At 37.6% G+C, this 17600-nt stretch overlaps 1 protein-coding gene across 1 annotated transcript in view; it reads right to left on the bottom strand.

The window, feature by feature from the left end:
• Nucleotides 1-2314: 2314 nt before the first annotated feature.
• Nucleotides 2315-17600, bottom strand: part of Taf15 (TATA-box binding protein associated factor 15) — a 31389-nt gene continuing 16103 nt past the window's right edge. The window contains exons 8-16 of the mRNA XM_051181151.1: nt 11810-11844; nt 11198-11230; nt 9758-9867; nt 7085-7214; nt 5724-5816; nt 4398-4479; nt 4203-4291; nt 3596-4079; nt 2315-2637 (exon numbers count right to left, since the gene is read on the bottom strand). Coding sequence (XP_051037108.1) covers nt 2598-2637; nt 3596-4079; nt 4203-4291; nt 4398-4479; nt 5724-5816; nt 7085-7214; nt 9758-9867; nt 11198-11230; nt 11810-11844 — 1096 coding nt within the window. The 3' untranslated portion in view covers nt 2315-2597. The remainder of the gene's footprint in view (nt 2638-3595; nt 4080-4202; nt 4292-4397; nt 4480-5723; nt 5817-7084; nt 7215-9757; nt 9868-11197; nt 11231-11809; nt 11845-17600) is intronic.

The following is a 17600-nucleotide window of genomic DNA, read 5'->3' as shown; positions in this document are numbered from 1 at the left end:
CTTTATCAACAAAACCTACTCCAATAATCTCAACAAGCTACAACCATATTAAAAGGTTGCCAGGTATGGTGGTGAATATCCATAATCCCAGCATTTGGGAGGCTAACAAGAGAATAGTAGATGTGAAGTCAGCTTGTTTTACACAGTGAGTTGAGTGCTAGGATTAAAGTGTGCCACCACAGCCAGGCAGAGAAACACTTTTTTTTTTTTTTTTTTTTTTTTTTTAAGTGCAGTGCAATGGTTTACAATACAATACAAAGAATAATCAATATCTGAGAGCTTTGGCGAGTAGAATTAAATCAAGACAAGATTTCAGATAAGCAAAGAACTGAAAATGTTTTTTAAAAAGTGGGGCTTGTTGATATCCTTTATTTGTTAAGGAGCATGCAAAGATCCCATTTCAAAGATTTGCTAGAGGGGTGTGTTACACTTTGATGTTGTCCTAGAATCAGTTCTAGTAGAGATTCTGATGGTTGAGGAGGCATCTTGGGACTCTGAGAGTTGTTAATGAGAAGACTCTGACACACTGGTGATAGACCCAGATGATAGGTGTTAATCAAGTCTGCTTCTGAGGAATGGTGAAATTAGGATCAACATGTTACCATGCACAGACTTGTTATCTGGTTAAGTAAGACATGCCTCCTAAGACACCATAAATATGGAAAAAGGGTGTTGGGGATCTGTGTAAGGCTTTACACAAGCTGAAAGCTTAATCAACAGTTAACAACACAATGTATGTGTCTGTAGGCTTTTGAAACCCAAGAAGTAAGAATTACATTGCTCATGCATCTAAAACCACAATGGCCAAGGAAAGAACATCTTTCCTATTTTTGAACATTGTGCCACACTGTCAGGGGAATCCTAGGAAGTGCTTATATTCTAGAAGGAAACCACACTCTCTATAATTAATTATCCTATTTTACTTTGTATTCAGAATTCAATTCTCTACCAAAATTTTACTAAGGCAGTAGTTCCCAACAAGGGACAATTCTACCCCAAGGGCACTGGCAGTGTCTGGACACATTTGGTTGTCAGGACTTGTGTGCAAAAGAGCTATTAGCTTCCAGTGAGTAGCTATCAGGGACACCGGACAACTACCAAAAGAAAAAATATCAACCTGGGTGTAGTGACAAACACCTTTAAATCCAGCATTCAGGAGGCAGAGGCAGGGGGATCTCTTAAGTTCCAAGTCATCAAAGCTAGAGAGACTTCTCAGAAAAAAAGAATAAAGATATACATGGTGTCGAGATGTATGCACTTATGAGGCTAGGAGAAGAGTTGAGGCTAACCTGAACTACATAGCAAGGATGATGGGAGATGTCATTCTGTAAATATAGGGTGGGGAGAATATATAACCCATATTGTTAATTTATTTTTTTGTGTAAGTGAATCAGTGTGTAGGGATATCTACAGAGACCAGAAGAGGGTATCAAACTTTGAAGCTGGAGTTAGAGGTGGCTGTAAACCAGCTGATGTGGGTACGGGGAACTGAACTTGAGTTCTCTGAAAAAGCAGCAAGTGATCTTCATGGCTGAACTACCATCTTTACAGAGGATCTTATACTATATGTAGCCCAGGTTGGCTCTGAACTTGTGATCCTCCTGTCTCAGCCTCCCAAGTGCTAGGATTAGATGTACCACAACACTTACCAGCTTTTCAATTCTGAAATTCACTCTTCCTCATATTAACTTCAAAACTTAAGACAAAAATGATGTTCCTTCTCAAAGGTAGGTACAGTTCACAATGTACTGTTGTAAGTGGGAGTGAGTATTGGTATAGGCTCTGACGCTACAAAGGGACCACAAGAGGCGAAAAAAGTTCTTTTTCCCTTGGGTCTCCATAGGTTATTCCCTAATTTCAGAATCTTCTTCTACTTATCCATTAAATGTATCTCTGAGTTGTCTTAAACTACTCTCCCTACACAATCTTCCCCAAACTAGACACCGTGCATGATTTTAAAAATGCCCAGGCTTCATTCAGATGTTTGGAGTAGAGCCTAGACATCTTCATTTTCAAAACTTTATAGCTTTTATATACAGCTAACATAGAAAGCAAATGCTCTAGACAACTTTTAATTGGAGGGTCAAATATTCTATTCAGTACTTAAGTTTTAAGACTAATCTTAAATTCCTCAGGTGATTATGACTCTCAGTCATCCTGGAGAACCACTATTCTAAACAAAGCAGGAACTCAATAACTAATAGTTAGAGATAACAAATTATATTTAAATTTACTTGGGTAATAGTAATTCTCTAATAATGTAGGGTAAATTTGCTGTACTGAGTCCTAAGTGTGATAAACAATGCACTCAATGTCCACAAAAAACAAGCAGCTTTTATTGCAGTATTACAAAACACTTTTCATTTTGGCAATATTTTACAACGCACTTAATTTTGAGGGTTGGGAAAAAGGTGGGAAACTAAAAGGGAAAATTTCAAAGGACATTTCTAAAAGGAAAACTATCCCCAGTCCTCCCACCCGAATAAAAACCCAAATGTCAATTTCACTACCCAAGAGGCCATGAGGAAAGCAGCAGGCAAACTCTGACAACTCCATTACGAATCATGTCAGAGACAAAGGAATATTCAAAACAGTCATCAGTACGGTCGATTGCGCTGATCATTTCTGTAGTCGTTTCTAGGGATGAAAAATAAAGAACCAAACTAAATTCTAGGGGGTTTTTGTTTTTAAACCAATGGCACATTAGATATTTCTTCAGAGTGCTGGTGACCTGCACCAGCTACATACTTTCTAAAAAAGCTGGTAATACACCTTATTTCTGTATCCTAAGACACAGGGCCTCTTGATAGCTCTGGTTGTCCTAGAACTCATTACACAGACCAAGGACTATAAAACCATTGTAAATACTTCCAATTATCTTCTATGGCAATTATCCAAATATGGCATAGTGGAATAAGCAAACTTTTAAAATTCACATTTTACGTATGAGTTCTTTATCTGTCACTTACTATGTATGTATCTCAGAAAAGTAATTAAATGCCTGACTCTGTTAGGAGACTGACAAAAGAACCAAAACTAAAGTTGTATAAAGACAATCTTCAGTATCTGTCACACAAAAGCTTATAATAATTAGGCTACTAGTAATACCTAACAATTATACAATGCTTTCTATGGGCAAGCAACTGTTACAACCTCATAAAACTCTACAAATTAGGTTTTATTTGCTCTACTGTACAGTGAGACTACTGATGCTCTAAAGTATTATAACTTGCCTAAGATCACATTAAGATGTGGAGTAGAAGCCAGGCAGTCTGACACTACACCATATAAGTTCTATATTAACTCTCACTAGCTTATACTACCTCCAGCAACATAATGAACAAGACACTCTTAATTTAAATATGATCAAGTTATCTCTTCATCCCAATTTTCTTTAGCCATGAGAAAAGTAAAAAAATAAAGATTAATTTGCAAAATAAAACCAAAACTTGAAATTAATTAAGCAGAGAACTAAAGATTTTACTGAAAGATATCAACAGGATTAAAGAAGAAGAAGCAAGTAACAAAAAAATGGCTGAACTTAAAACCTGGAAGCAGTTAAGGCAAGAGTTTACAAGCACATTTGAATACTCACCTTCCTCCCATTTTGCCTCCATAGCCTCCTCGGTCTCCTCCATAGCCACCTCTGTCTCCTCCGTAACCCCCACCTCGGTCTCCACCATAGCCACCACCTCGGTCTCCTCCGTAGCCTCCACCTCGGTCTCCCCCGTAGCCTCCACTGCTGCTACCACCACGGTCTCCTCCATAGCCCCCCCTGCTTCGGTCTCCTCCATAGCCTCCTCGATCGCCTCCATAGCCTCCTCGATCACCTCCGTAACCACCTCGATCTCCTCCATAGCCTCCCCCTCGGTCTCCACCATAGCCACCTCTGTCTCCTCCATAGCCACCTCCTCGGTCTCCACCATAGCCACCTCCTCTATCCCCACCATATCCACCCCCACTTCTGTCTCCACCATATCCACCCCCACTTCTGTCTCCACCATAGCCACCTCGGTCTCCACCTCTGCCCCCACGGCCTCTGTAGCCCCTTTCTCCACCGTAGCCTCTCCCCCGGAAATCTGCAAAGTAAAATTACAAACCAGTAAGTTCAGTATTAATAATAAGTCTCCCCAATGCTAGTTAGAAGACAAACAACTTATACATGCAGTTAAAGGCCTAAACTAAAGAAAGAGCTGGCCTACCTCCCCCTGAGGGACGAGCATCCTCTGGTCTAGGCTCATTGCACTGATTGCAGGAATTCCTTCGAGCAAAGTTCATATTTCCACATGATCTGAAAGAGGGAAATAGAGTGTTCCTAAGTTTCCAATAAACCCAAAATCCTTCCTTACATACTCCAATTATATCTACATACCCACCAAAGTAAATGGCGTACTTACGGGTTAGGGCAAACCCAGTCCCCATTCTTAGGGTCTCCTCCTCGCCCCTGAAAACCTCCACGGCCTCTATATCCTCCACGGCCTGGGGACAAGACAGAAGTGAAAAATAAGCAGCAGACATTAGCAATATACAGAAAGACACAAGATGAAAGAAATAAAAGAATAAAGTGACCATTAATACCTGGACAGGCCTTCAAAATTAATTTCCATTACAGCAAGACTGTAATGTTCCACTTTAGAAATATGGCAAACATTAAGAATGGACCTGACGTACATTACAGCATAGTTTCTACAGTAAAAACCCTTCAAAGTCTGCTTTCACAATAGTTGACACAGTTTGAGAACCTCAGTTATAAAGATTAAGTAATAAAGTAGATTCCAAAGTTGAGGAAATGGACCCAATTTTTTAAAACAATCAAGAAGCTGAACTGGGGAGTTTAACACTAGGTTAGCTCTGGCAGTGAGACTCAGCAGGCAAAGGACTTGTTCTAAGCCTGAAACACTGAGTTTGTGCATGTGGCCACACAAATAAATGCTTTTAAAAAGTTAGACCAACTACCTAACTAGGTTTCACTTAGACAATTGTTCCAGAGCTCCTTTAACACTGCTGTAAAAGCACTGCAAAGGCATTTCTACAACCTTTCCCACCACTTTCTTAACTACTGGAACAAGCTCATTTTAAGATGAAAGGCACGAGGGGAGAGATGACTCAGTGATTAAGAGCACTAGCTAGCTGCTACTGCAGATCAGGGTCTGATTCCCAGGACCCACATCATAGCTCAGAACCATCTGTAACTACAGTTCTAGGAGAATCCAACAGCCCTTTCTGGCATCCTTGGGCACTAGCCATTTACATGGTGCATATACATGCAAGCATACCACTTATGCAAAAGCCAAAAGCCTGGGGGGGGGGGAGGATGGCAAGAGGCAAGAGGCTAGCCTGATCTATAGAGCAAGGTCCAAGATAGCCAGGCTACATAGAGAAACCCTGTCTTAAAAAACCAACATATAAAAATAAATAAATAAATGAAATGTATGGGGCTAGAGAGATGTCTCAGTGGTTAAGAGCACCGACTGCTCTTCCAGAGGTCCCGAGTTCAATTCCTAGCAACCACAAGTGGGATCTGATGCCCACTTCTGACATGCAGGTGTACATGCAGACAGAGCACTTATATACATAAATAAATAATATTTTTAAAATAAAAAAGGATAGCAAGGAATTCTATGCAAGCAAGGACAGAATAGACTCAAATTCAAACTCTGTCTATAGCATTTGGGCCTTTTTATTTATTGACACAGTGCTGGAAGTTAATATAAGTATCATACCTCGTCGTCCACCTCCACTTCCACCACCTCTCATGAATTCAGGCCTTCTGGTGGCAAACGAGACTTTAATGATGTTTCCATGGAATTCTTTTCCTAAGAAGAAAAAACAGTTTCTGAGGCTGAGCAAAGTGGTACATACCTATAATCTAAACACTCAGGAGGCTGAGGCAAGAGGATCACTGAGATTTTGAGGTCCCAGCTTCAGTTAGAGAATTAAGACCTTTTCTCAAAAAAGAAAAGGAGGGAAGGCAAGAGGAGTTTTAAATAAATGTTATAATGCCACATCATACCTCTACCTCCCCCCCCAAAAAAAAACAGACCTTCTTAGCTATTTTTAGTTTCAGAATAATAAACACATCCCTGCAGAAACTTATACTAATGCTAAAAAAATAGCCCATAATCTACTCAACAGAAACAGACCTTCCATGGGGAGAGAGTTGTTTCTTACTAAACGTAAAACCAAAAATATCTAATATTTTTAATATTAGGTGCAGGTAAAAGTTTGTTTTCCAATGTTGAAGACTGAACCCAAGGCCCAATGCAAACATTCTAGATAGCACTGAGCTATACTCCTAAATCCTATTTAATATTTTATATGAAGATTTAATTTGTAGAATTGTCAACTATGTCATCATTTATTTCTTAAAGGGAATTGGTGTATGTACAAGTGAGCGGGCGCGCGCGCACACACACACACACACACACACACACACACACACACACAATTGTATATGGGCTTCTTTGTGTGCTTATGATTTAGAATAAACAAACAGGTGGGGGAGCAAGGTTGGGGATCAGATCTGAATGTAAAATTGTCCACAACAGGATCATGTTTGAACACTTGGTTCTCAGTTTGTGACACTGTTTTGAAGGTTGTATCATCTTTTTAAACAAGGCACCTAGCTGGCAGATGCCAACTTTCTATACCTATATCAGGGTTAGAATTAATGCGCAAGGTAAGATTAAGGAAACACTATAAACAAGCAAAGACACAGTTCATCTAATTTCTACAAGCACATAAAAGCACAAGCTTCTACTTTCTTGATCACTTTTAAACAAGAAAATAACCATTATCTCACAGAATATGTCTTGGTTTCCAGAGTAGAAAGACAACACTTCTGAAGTAAATGAATGGAGCTAGAGAAATACTAAGCAGTTAGAAGAACTCCTCTAGGGCCCCAGTTCAATTCCCAGTACCCACATGGCAGCTCACAACCATCTATACTTCCATTTCCAGAGGATGTGATATACTCTTTTGGCACCCAAAATCACCAGCTGAGCAAATCTCTGTATGCATAGACATACACTCAGGCAAAGCACCCAAACACATATAAAATTTGAAATATAGAAATGAAGCATACCATCAAACCAATCAATGGCCGCCTTAGCTGATGGAGGGTCATCAAATGATACTGTTGCTTCCCCTTTTGGCTTTCCCGTGTCTTTGTCTGTGTAAAGATTTATCATTGGTTTTCCAGTTTTTTTGTTAGTCTAAGAAAAGAAAATGACCAAATTGGTATTGTATTTCAGGAATAAGTGATCATGTATCATTCAGGCAGATTTTTTTCAAAGATTATTTTTAGTTCTTTGTATATATGTATGTATATATGCAGCCTGCACCTGAGAGTTCAAGCCCCATCAGAAACCAAAACCATTAGATTCTCTGTAGCTAGAACTACAGGACAGGGTAAACAGCCCAAACAAGTGTGCTCCTAAACGCAGGTCCTAGGGAAGATCAGTACATGGTCTACACAGTTGAGCCATCTCTCCAGCCAGGTAAAGATTTTCTTAAAAAGCATTCATACTATAAAATATTATATACCAAATATAAAAATGAAGTTTTCTGAAAACTTTCCATGCTACAGTAAGTGAAAACAAACTATAAAAATCTTCTAAGGGACCAGGCATGGATGTCTTTAATCTCAGTACTTTGGAGGCAGAGGCAAGATCAGTCTTAAGAGTTTGAGAACAGCTTGGGTCTACCTAGTGAGTTCCACAACAGCCAGCACTTAAAAAAAGAAAAAAAAAAAGAAAAAGAAAAAAAAAAGTCTGTTAAAGGGCTAGCACACATGTTAGGGGTCTGAACCCCCTCCCAGGACCAGCAAAAAACAAAACCAAAACCAAAAACAAAAAAAAAAAAAAAAAAAAAAAAAAAACAATCACACACATACATACCCACCAAACAAACAAAAAAACCTAAAATGCTCTTTATGTGTAATTTATTTAAACCTATAAAAATCAAGTCGAAGAGGGAGGACAAGACCAGGCTACAGAAACCCACAGACACAGCTGACCTGAACAAGGAGGAGCTAATGGGCCCCCAGACTGACAGCTGGGAATCCAGCATTGGATGACTCAGACCCCCTGAACATGGGTCTTAGTTAGAAGGCCTGAGCAGTCTAAGGGACCTCTGACAGTGGAACCAGGATGTATCCCTGGTGCACAAAAGGACTTTGGGAGCACATACTGGAGGGTTACTCCCTTAACCTAGAGGCAGAAGGGAGGGCCTAGTCCCGAATCCAAATGACTTGACAGATTTTGTTGACCCCTCCTGGAAGACATCATCCTCACTGTGGAGTTGGGGGGTGGGGGAGTTGAGATTGGAGAGTGGGGGGCATGAGAGGGTAGGAGAGAGGAAGGGAGAGAGGGAAATGGGATCGATATGTAAAATAAGAAAAATAAATAATCAAGTGGATTTTTATGTGGATAATGATTCACAAAAATACATATTTTGTAAAACATTTAAAGGCCAGGAACAATCTTTAAAAAAAAAAAAAAAAAAAAAAAAAAGCAATATATTGTGCTTTGGCTGAGATGATGGTGGCACACACCTTTAAACCCAACAGAGGGATTAGGGAAGGCAGAGGCAGGTGGATCTCTATGAGTTCAAGTCCAGCCTGGTCTACACAGTAAGGTCTAAAACAGGCTCCAAAGCTACAGAGAAACCCTGTCTTGAAAAACTTAAAAAAAAAAAAAAAAGTATGACTAGCCATGGTGTCTTGTCCCTCTAATCCCAGTACTCAGGAGGCTAAAGCAGATAGATTGTGCCTGGGCACAATGGAAACCCCTATCTCAGAACAATAAAAACTGACCTTGTGTGTGTGTCATGTATAAATTTAAAAAGCAAAAACAAAAATACCCAAAAAAAATCCTCAAAAAGGAAAGTAAGTAATTTTACTAACAACCAAAGCAAGGAATAATGAATGCGAGGTCAACCAAGTATTATCTACCTAACCCTGCTCTAAAGGCTGCTTTTCAGTTCAAGATAAGTGAAATTAAGTGACAATTAAATGAACAACATAACAACAACAAACCAATTAGAAGATAATGAACTGACTAATACAATACAGACATTAAGCACAAAAAGAAGTTAATAGCAATAACTTTAGTTTGTATATGCTGGCGTTTCAGAATCCAGAAATGAAGCTTAAGCACAGGCAGAGAAAGATAAACATGAACAAGAAATAAAATGTACTTAGTGTGCTCCTTAGTTTTGGGGGATGTGTTTTGTGGTTTTTTTGTTTGTTTGTTTGTTTTTGTTTTTTTGAGGGGGGAGGTGTAATGACTTTAGCTAAAATCATCTGGGAAGAGGAATCTCAATTAAGAAAATGCTTCCATCAGATTGGTTGATGACTGATATGAGAGGGCTGGGCACACTGGAGGATTTGCCACCTCTGAGCAGATGGTCCTGGGTAACACAGTAAAGGAGGCTGAGCAACCAACCATGGGGAACAAGCAAGTAGTATTTCTCTATGGTTTCTACTTCAATTCCTGTCCTGACTTCCCTCAGTGATGGATTTTGATAAGCCAAACAAAATAAACCCTTTCCTTCCCAAGTTTCTTTTGGTCAGAATAGTCTATCACAGCAATAGATATCTAAATAAGGCACTAAGCAAAGGCCTACAGACATGGGGGAGCACATGCCTTACAAGAATTAGATAATGCTGACTACAATATACAGACTCACAATGGAATGCAAGTATACCAATTAAAAAAATAATTATGAAATCTTCACTGTGACACTTTTTACTTACCTTGATAATTCCTATTTGCTTAAAGAACTCTCCCACTTGATCTGTAGACACACCCTCCCCAAGTCCTTGCACAAAGATTGTGTTGTTATCTGAATTATCAGATTCTGAATCTAAGAGGAAAAAATTATGATCAATTTCACATATTCCTTGGTTTTACCACTCCTGTTCAGTAATCAAAACCATTTATTGACTAGTATTAGGTTGCTTCTAAGCCCTAATAGAAGGACCAATATGAAATCTTATATAAACATGCAAAGTATTCATAGTAGTTATAAAATGAAGGTTACACTCTGAAATGCATATTGAAAAATAAAAGGGAGATGTTAAAAGCATTGCTCTTCAGATCCAGAACTAAAGCTCATGAAGAGATGAAGAAAATTAATTAGCACACCTTTCTTTGAAGAACTTTCAATTGTATATAGTCGTATGAATGACTAATCAATGCTTTTAAAAGGCTTTCTAGTACAAAATTCCCCCAAACTGGACATTTGACTCTCAAGCCAGTCAGCCAAGCATAATTGCTGGTTTCCCATTCACTGCAAAAAAAAAAAAAAAGCCTTGTGTATATATATACATATATATATATCAGAAGGTAAGAGCACCTGGTACACACACCTTACCTTACACGCACACTTTTGGATTAGTACAACAAAGTAAGAAAGTTGTATAAAAATTCAGTCCATCAAGGGATAATTCAGAAATTGCCATCCATATAGAATACTTTGGCATCTTAACAAAAACAAAAGTTCTGATTTCAATATATATTAAATATTTTTTACTCAAATAGATTTTAACCTCTAAACCATAACTTTCAAAATGCTCCAAAAGCAAATCTACAGCCTTGAATTCATGTAAAACCGAAAAGCCACATAAAATTAGTGCCTTCCACCCAGAGAAAGACAATTCTCTTATACATGAACTTAAATTTGTTATGTTCACTAAAACCACTAATCTATGAGCCTTTTATGTTTGTGTAGCTCTGGTTGTTCTGGAACTCACTCTAGACCAGGCCGGTTTCAAACTCAGAGATCAGCCTGCCTGTGCCTCCAAATGCTGGTATTAAAAGGCGTGTACCACCACTACCCAGCTGAAGAGTTTTTTAAACACAGCATTTTTTAAAATCTCTATGTTGCTAAGATAGCAAACTTCTCTTAAATTGGATTGTATTAACGCCAGTAACAGCAAAAATTTCAATGTTTTTTCAAACAGAAAAGCACAAACAGCAATTTCTCTAGCAAGCTTTCTAATCAAGACGCCCTGAATTTTTTTTGGGGGGGGGGATATTCTTTTTAGGAATCAAATTGCCCAGATCTGGCAGCACCATTAATTAAGTTAAATTAACTCTCCTGCTAGTATTTTCTCCTCCAAACACATTATCCTCTTCAAGGGACAAAAAAATGACATTTTGTAACTGCAAAACCAAACTATCAAGAATCTTACCAGCATCTGGTCTGGGCCCATAATCCCTGTGACCTAAGAGAGAAGAAAAGACAAGGCTGTCTAAGGCAATTCTTTTGAAATTGAAAGAAGACGGTAATAACCAAGCATGTAAACTCAATACCTCCAAATCATTGAAAGTCAACCATCACAGGTTTATAAAATAATACTTAAGCAATTTTTATTATTAAAAGTTTAAGAAATTGAGATGAGTGTCAACATTTCCTTAAACTTGTCCAAGACGGCACCCACCACTTTTGTCATTATTCTTGTCAAGCACTGATTGTAAAGAGTAATTGGAAACACCTAATGATTTAAAAACACCGTGTCAACTACCTTTATAAAAGAAAAAAACCTACTGTGAAAACCCAGTGAAATTCTCATTCATTGGTCTCAGACTCTTTCATGCAAATGCACTGTGTAGAAACCTGGACTATTTGAGATCAGTTTTGGCTTTTAATATTTACTTTGATATAAACGTGAATACAGAGTATGCACACAACACACCAGCCTCAACAAAATAAGAAAGGGCTGAGACTGCATCTGCGAGATATTGGTGGCTTTTAGGTTTATATAGCATTTCCACTGAAACATTTTGGGATACTCAGCACTTACCACCAAAATTTTTGAAGCCACCGCGGTCACCACCACTGCAGAGGAAAAATTGAAGAAATGATTTCTTCCTTAAGTCTCTAATGTGCTGAGCCCTGGGCTCAATCTACACTTAACTGTCACAAGTAGAGTGCCTAGGAAAATAGTAGCACCACTAACTTTCCAGTAAATTCCATTTAAGAATTCAATGATTCAATCTAAGTGCTTTCTCTAGGATTTATTTCTACAAGTTGTCTTTTCACATTTATTATACTTTTTATGTTTAAAAAAAAAAAAAAAAGAAGAAGGCACTTCCCAACCCCAAGCAAAAGACTACTACTCAAACCATAACTCAAAAAGCATGAAGAATGTGAAATTGGAGCAAGTATTCTTTTCCAAGAGATATTTTGAAATACAGGAAAAAGCTAAAAGACCAGACATAATAAAAAGCCAAGTGAGACTTCGATAGCAGAATAGGAAAGGTAAAACCTGAGTACAGATTTTGCTGTGATATTAAATTATGGGTTTTATGAGATGAACTTATTTAAAATGATACATAAATTTAAACAAAAAAGGGCCTGAATGAAAGAAGTCTTAATGCTTGAATTTTTTTGAGAAAACTGATAAAATGAGGACTAAAAGCATCTTAACTCAAAACAGTTCTTCTCCATTATCCATTGGAATATAATATCTTTTCATATCACAGCTGAGGTTCAATGCTGCCAAATGCTCTAAGTATCAAAGCAGCAGATTATGTTAGAGAATGCAACTACTCCAACATTGTAGCTGCCCATAAAATGACTTTATTTGGCAAATTTACAGTGTCAGTTAAGTCAATGATCCTTATACCATAGCTTTATGTAACAAATCTAAGCAGCTCATTCTAATCAAGAAATTAAAACAAAAAAATTCTATTTATCCCTTAGGTCTGTTTCTCTTTACTAAAAAACATTATTCTTCTAAAATATAGGTGGTGATAAAGAAATAACACAAAATTTCCTGATATCTGATTTCCTGCTCAACTTTATCATGAAGCTAGAAGCTATCTGCTTACAACTTTCTGCTCTAATGATTACCCAACTCTAGAAGGTTTTTCTGAATCACCCAATGAAAACTAGTGACTAAATGAGAAAGCTTTCTCTTTTACATTTTATTACCCTGACATAAAGATATTTTGTTTTGTAGTCAACTTAGGTACACACACATGCGTTTTAATTTGCTTTTGTTGTGTATATCACAGAAAATCTTTCTAGCAGAAAAATAAGATTGGTTCAGAGCTATGGAGACAATATAAACTTAAGTTCTTCATAGACACAGCTTTGTATTTGAAATTACTATTTCAGCACAGTACCTGTGTCTTCCCTACACTTTAAATAACAGGTATATCATTGCTACCTTCGTAAGAAAGAGAAGCTAGTCATTTTCGTTTAGAGACAGGGACTTAATAATGGTCCTGATTTTGCTACATACATAAAAATGACCTTGAGTTCTTCCTCAAGTGCATTTGCTATGAAGAGCCCAATAAAGCTGAGGTCAAACTGTTGAAAACAATGTTTCCTTTCTTTTGCAGTACTGGGAAATGAACATAGAGCCTCATGCTTGCTTGAGTGGATGGTCTACCATTAAGCTATACTCCCAGCCCCTTGAAAATATTAGAAGCCAAGGTTCCCTCAAAGAAGCCAAGGTTCCCTTGAAGATAAACCTCAGAATCCCAATGACAGACAAGAATTATTGAAAATATCAAGCCCACATTTCTTAAAAATTGCTGATGTTTAATTTATTTTCTTGTACATGATGAACTCGTGCACAGCTGTGCCTGCATGTGGAGGCCAGACATCTATCAGGAGTCTTCTACTGTTCACCGCCTTATATTTTGAGATACGATTTTTCACGGATCAGCTAGAATGGCTGGCTAGCTACTGAGCCAGCACTGAGATTACAGGTGTGTGCCATCATGCCATTTTAGGAGGTTAGGGTGTTTATAAGATGAACGCAGACTTGTATAAGGAAACTAGAAGCTATTTGTTCATAAAACATATCCTAACTGCTTTGTTGTCAACAAAACTGCTGATTTGGCCCACAATTCAAGGAAAATATGTAATTTTATATATAAGGCAGACTCATTTCCAAGTTGGCCAACAATATAACTTTGAACAATTTTGGTGGTGGTGGTTGATTTTGAGACAGGGTCTGTCTACATAGCCCTAGCTGTCCTGGAACTCGCTCTATAGATCAGGCTAGCCTCAAAGTCAGAGATGCAACTGCCTCTGACTCTCAAGTACTGAGATTAAAGGTGGGCACCATTATGTGGCATGGCTGAACAACAACAAAAGGCAGAGATGACTCAGTGGTTAAGAGCACTTGCTACTTTCAGAGACCCAAGTTTGGTTGCCCAGCACCCATGTTCAGCAACTGCACATAACTGCCTATATCTCTATTTCCAGATGATCCAATAACCTCTTCCATCTGCAGACACCCCATATATATGGCTAATATTTACTACACAGTTAAACACAAATAAATATAAAATTATTTAAAGATGCATCTCTAAAAGGATATATAAAAAACAGTAAGGTTGCTTCCTTCTTCACAAAACCCAGTTCTACACCCTTACTATTCAAATGGTTAGCACATGCATAAACATAGCTTAAGAGCTTCTCAGAAAAATTCAGACTCAGTCTCCATTGACAATTTGCATTTCACTAAGTAAGTCATATGCATATTTAAATCTAAGAAGTACTACATTCAAATAGCATTCAACCATTTTTTCTCAAGTAAATTTTTTATTCATTATATTACATTCCCTTTACTAAGAAATGTATTAACTCCAGAAACAGACTTTAAGGAGTATTCACTAGTAGTAAAGGAGATATCCCTGTGGCAAATTTCTTTCAAACTTGCAGTTAAGTTACAAAGTTTTTTCTTCCACATATTAAGGTCTCATTAGCAAATTCAGACAGAAAGATACTTCAACAGCTGAGTCAAGACGCTACAAATTTGTTTTCAATCCCAGAAATAGAAGCAAACATTTGCACAAAAGAATTACCTCAAGGCCATTTTAAGGTAAAGTAGAAGAGATATGTACAAGACATATGCATCATCAATTTAATTGGCTGAGTACCCCTACATAAAGAAACTTAAATCCAAAAACAAAAGGAAAAGAGGACTCTAGGGTAGACTGAAGGTTTCAATGTATTATCAGCACATAGTCAGAAAAGCAGATTCAATAGAAAAGAAAACCTGGGGTTGGAAAGATGGCTTGGTGCAGAGAATCATATTCAATTCCCAGCACCCACATGACTCACAGCCATCTGGAACTCCAGTCCTAGGGGAATCCAATACCCTCTTCTGGCCTTCATGGGCATGCAGTGTAAAGAGATACATGCAAGAAGAATATCACACATATAAAATAAAAAGTTAAAAACAAAACTTTTTTGAAGAAAAAAATTTGAGTTTTTCTTTCCTCCCAAGACAGGGTTTCTTTGTGTAACAGTCCTGGCTGTCATGGAAATTGCTTTGTAAACAAGGCTGGCCCCAAATTCACATAAACCCATCCATCTCTGCCTCTGGAGTGCTGGGATTAAAGGTGTATGCCACCAAGCCCAGTTTAAGTTTTTGTTTTAGGGGCTTGCACTGTTTTCTTGTTTGAAGGCAGAGTTTCCTATTTTATATCACTTGGGTCAGCCTATTACAAGGGGGCCCAGACTGGCTTCAAACTACGGCAATGCCCCAAGTACTGGGACAGATAACAAACATAAGCCATGACATTAAGCTCTCAATTTATGATTTAAAAAACAAAAACAAAACAAATAAAAAACCCAAAAACTACATGTATCCAAATTTCCTAGAAGTCATAGGATGATGCAGGAATACTGCCACACCACCAACTTATCACTACTAGGAAATAAACCCAGAACAATGTTGCTAAGTTATCCAGTCTATAGGTTCTTCTGCCTTTACCTCCTAAGTAGCAGGGCTTAGTATGAACTGGGCTGCAGGAGTCTTTTATCTTAAAAAAAAAAAACTCACTTAGAAAAAGAAAGAACATAGCTAAAAAGCAATAAAAGAATTTAAAACCTTGCACTGTGCTTGAGTTTTCATACTAATAAATCTAAAACACACATTTTGAGAGTGGGAGGAAAAGACCAACAATATTGTATGTGAATGATTTAATCAATTTGATATCATTCCTAATAGTCTGTTTGACTTCCCTCGTGTCCTAGATGTGTGGCAAAAAGGCTTTCAGAATCAACATATATAAAATAACTTTAAGAAGACAAGAATCTTCTCTTTGTAGAGCTGTAATGTCCAATATATAGTTAGTATCTACATATGTTTAAAATGTAGACTAAAATGTGATGACCTCTAAATATCAAAAAGGAAATTAAGTTCCAGTTCTAGCATCATAGCTTATCCATTACATGGTATATTTTAGATGTACTGAGTTAAATAAAGTATATTAAAACTGATTTCACTGATATTATTTCTCTGTTTCCTCTATCTTTGTCAGTCCTATAAACTGAATCCAAGAAACTATAGCTCTGGGCTTTCTGTTTTCTTTTCAGTGTGGCTTCTAGAACATTTAAAACAGCATACATAGTTCAAATTTAAAATCCACAGTTTTCCATGGAGTAAGTGCTGTTCTAGATTACAACTAGAGCAAATATAATCTCCATCATATTCAGGTGCTGAAAATAAAATCCAACTTTTATTTATTATGTTTTGGTTTTTTCGAGACTTGGTTTCCCTGTGTGGCCCTAGTTGTCCTGGAACTCACTCTGTTGACCAGCCTGGCCTGGAACTCAAAGATCCCACCTGCCTCTGCCTGCCATTAAAGGTGTGTGTAACCACAGCAGGCTAAAATTCAATATTTTTTAACCATCCTTAGCAAACACTTTAACACTAAGCTACCATGTGCCACCATGCTGGGTTGAACATACACATTTTTTTTTAAGGGAGCTAATTAAACTTCTCTTGCAAAAGAAAATACTCAAAATTTCAGAACAATTTTGGAATTTACCCGTAAGAACTTGAAACACTTGATTACATACAAACAATGGGGGAAAAAGTTATTCTGCAAGATAATAATCAATGCTTTAAAAAAAATGGTTCTGGAACATCTTTCATCTTTATCTTAGCTTCTATCCCATTAAATTGTCAACGTTTCTCTCCAAAATTAAGTCAGTGGCTTCTTTTTTGATTTAAAGTCTCCCTCCAGCCAACCAATCACAGAAATAAGAACATCCTATTCTTTACCACATATCCAAACCTCACCCTCAAAACTATGACCCTTTTTTAAAAGATGATAAATCTAACCGTTCTGTCCCTCTATCCTTCTATACCCCCACAGATAAAAGTTTCAACATACTAAGTTAATTAGAAAAAATTGCATTGCTGAAGACTAATTAAAACTCTTGTGTATTTTGGTAGTTAAGCACAAAACCAAGTATGTTAAAAAAAAGAGATATGAAACTGAACAATTATAGTCGAATTCACAACACTGTACCCCAATGAATAAGCTAAAGGGCACATCTTAAAAATGTTATAGCACATGAAAATTATATGAACTCTCATTTTTTGTTCTCTTGAGACAAGAGGGTAGTCCTAGAACTTTATGTAGACCAAGCTGGCTGTGAGTGAACTCACAGAGATCAGCCTGCCTCCAGAGTGCTGGGATTAAAGGTGTGCACCACCACACTCAGCCCAGAGTTCTAACGTCAGGATTCATAAGTAAACTTTTATTAGAACAGAGCCTGATTTGTTTACATTCACTTATGACTACTTTGGTGCTCTAAGGGCAAGTCTTAAGAGCTAC

Source organism: Phodopus roborovskii, unplaced genomic scaffold (genome assembly GCF_943737965.1).
Source record: "Phodopus roborovskii unplaced genomic scaffold, PHOROB, whole genome shotgun sequence".
In the NCBI taxonomy this organism is placed as follows: domain Eukaryota; kingdom Metazoa; phylum Chordata; class Mammalia; order Rodentia; family Cricetidae; genus Phodopus; species Phodopus roborovskii.
The sequence above is the reverse complement of the archived record's forward strand: the minus strand, read 5'-3'. Positions and strand labels throughout refer to the sequence as shown.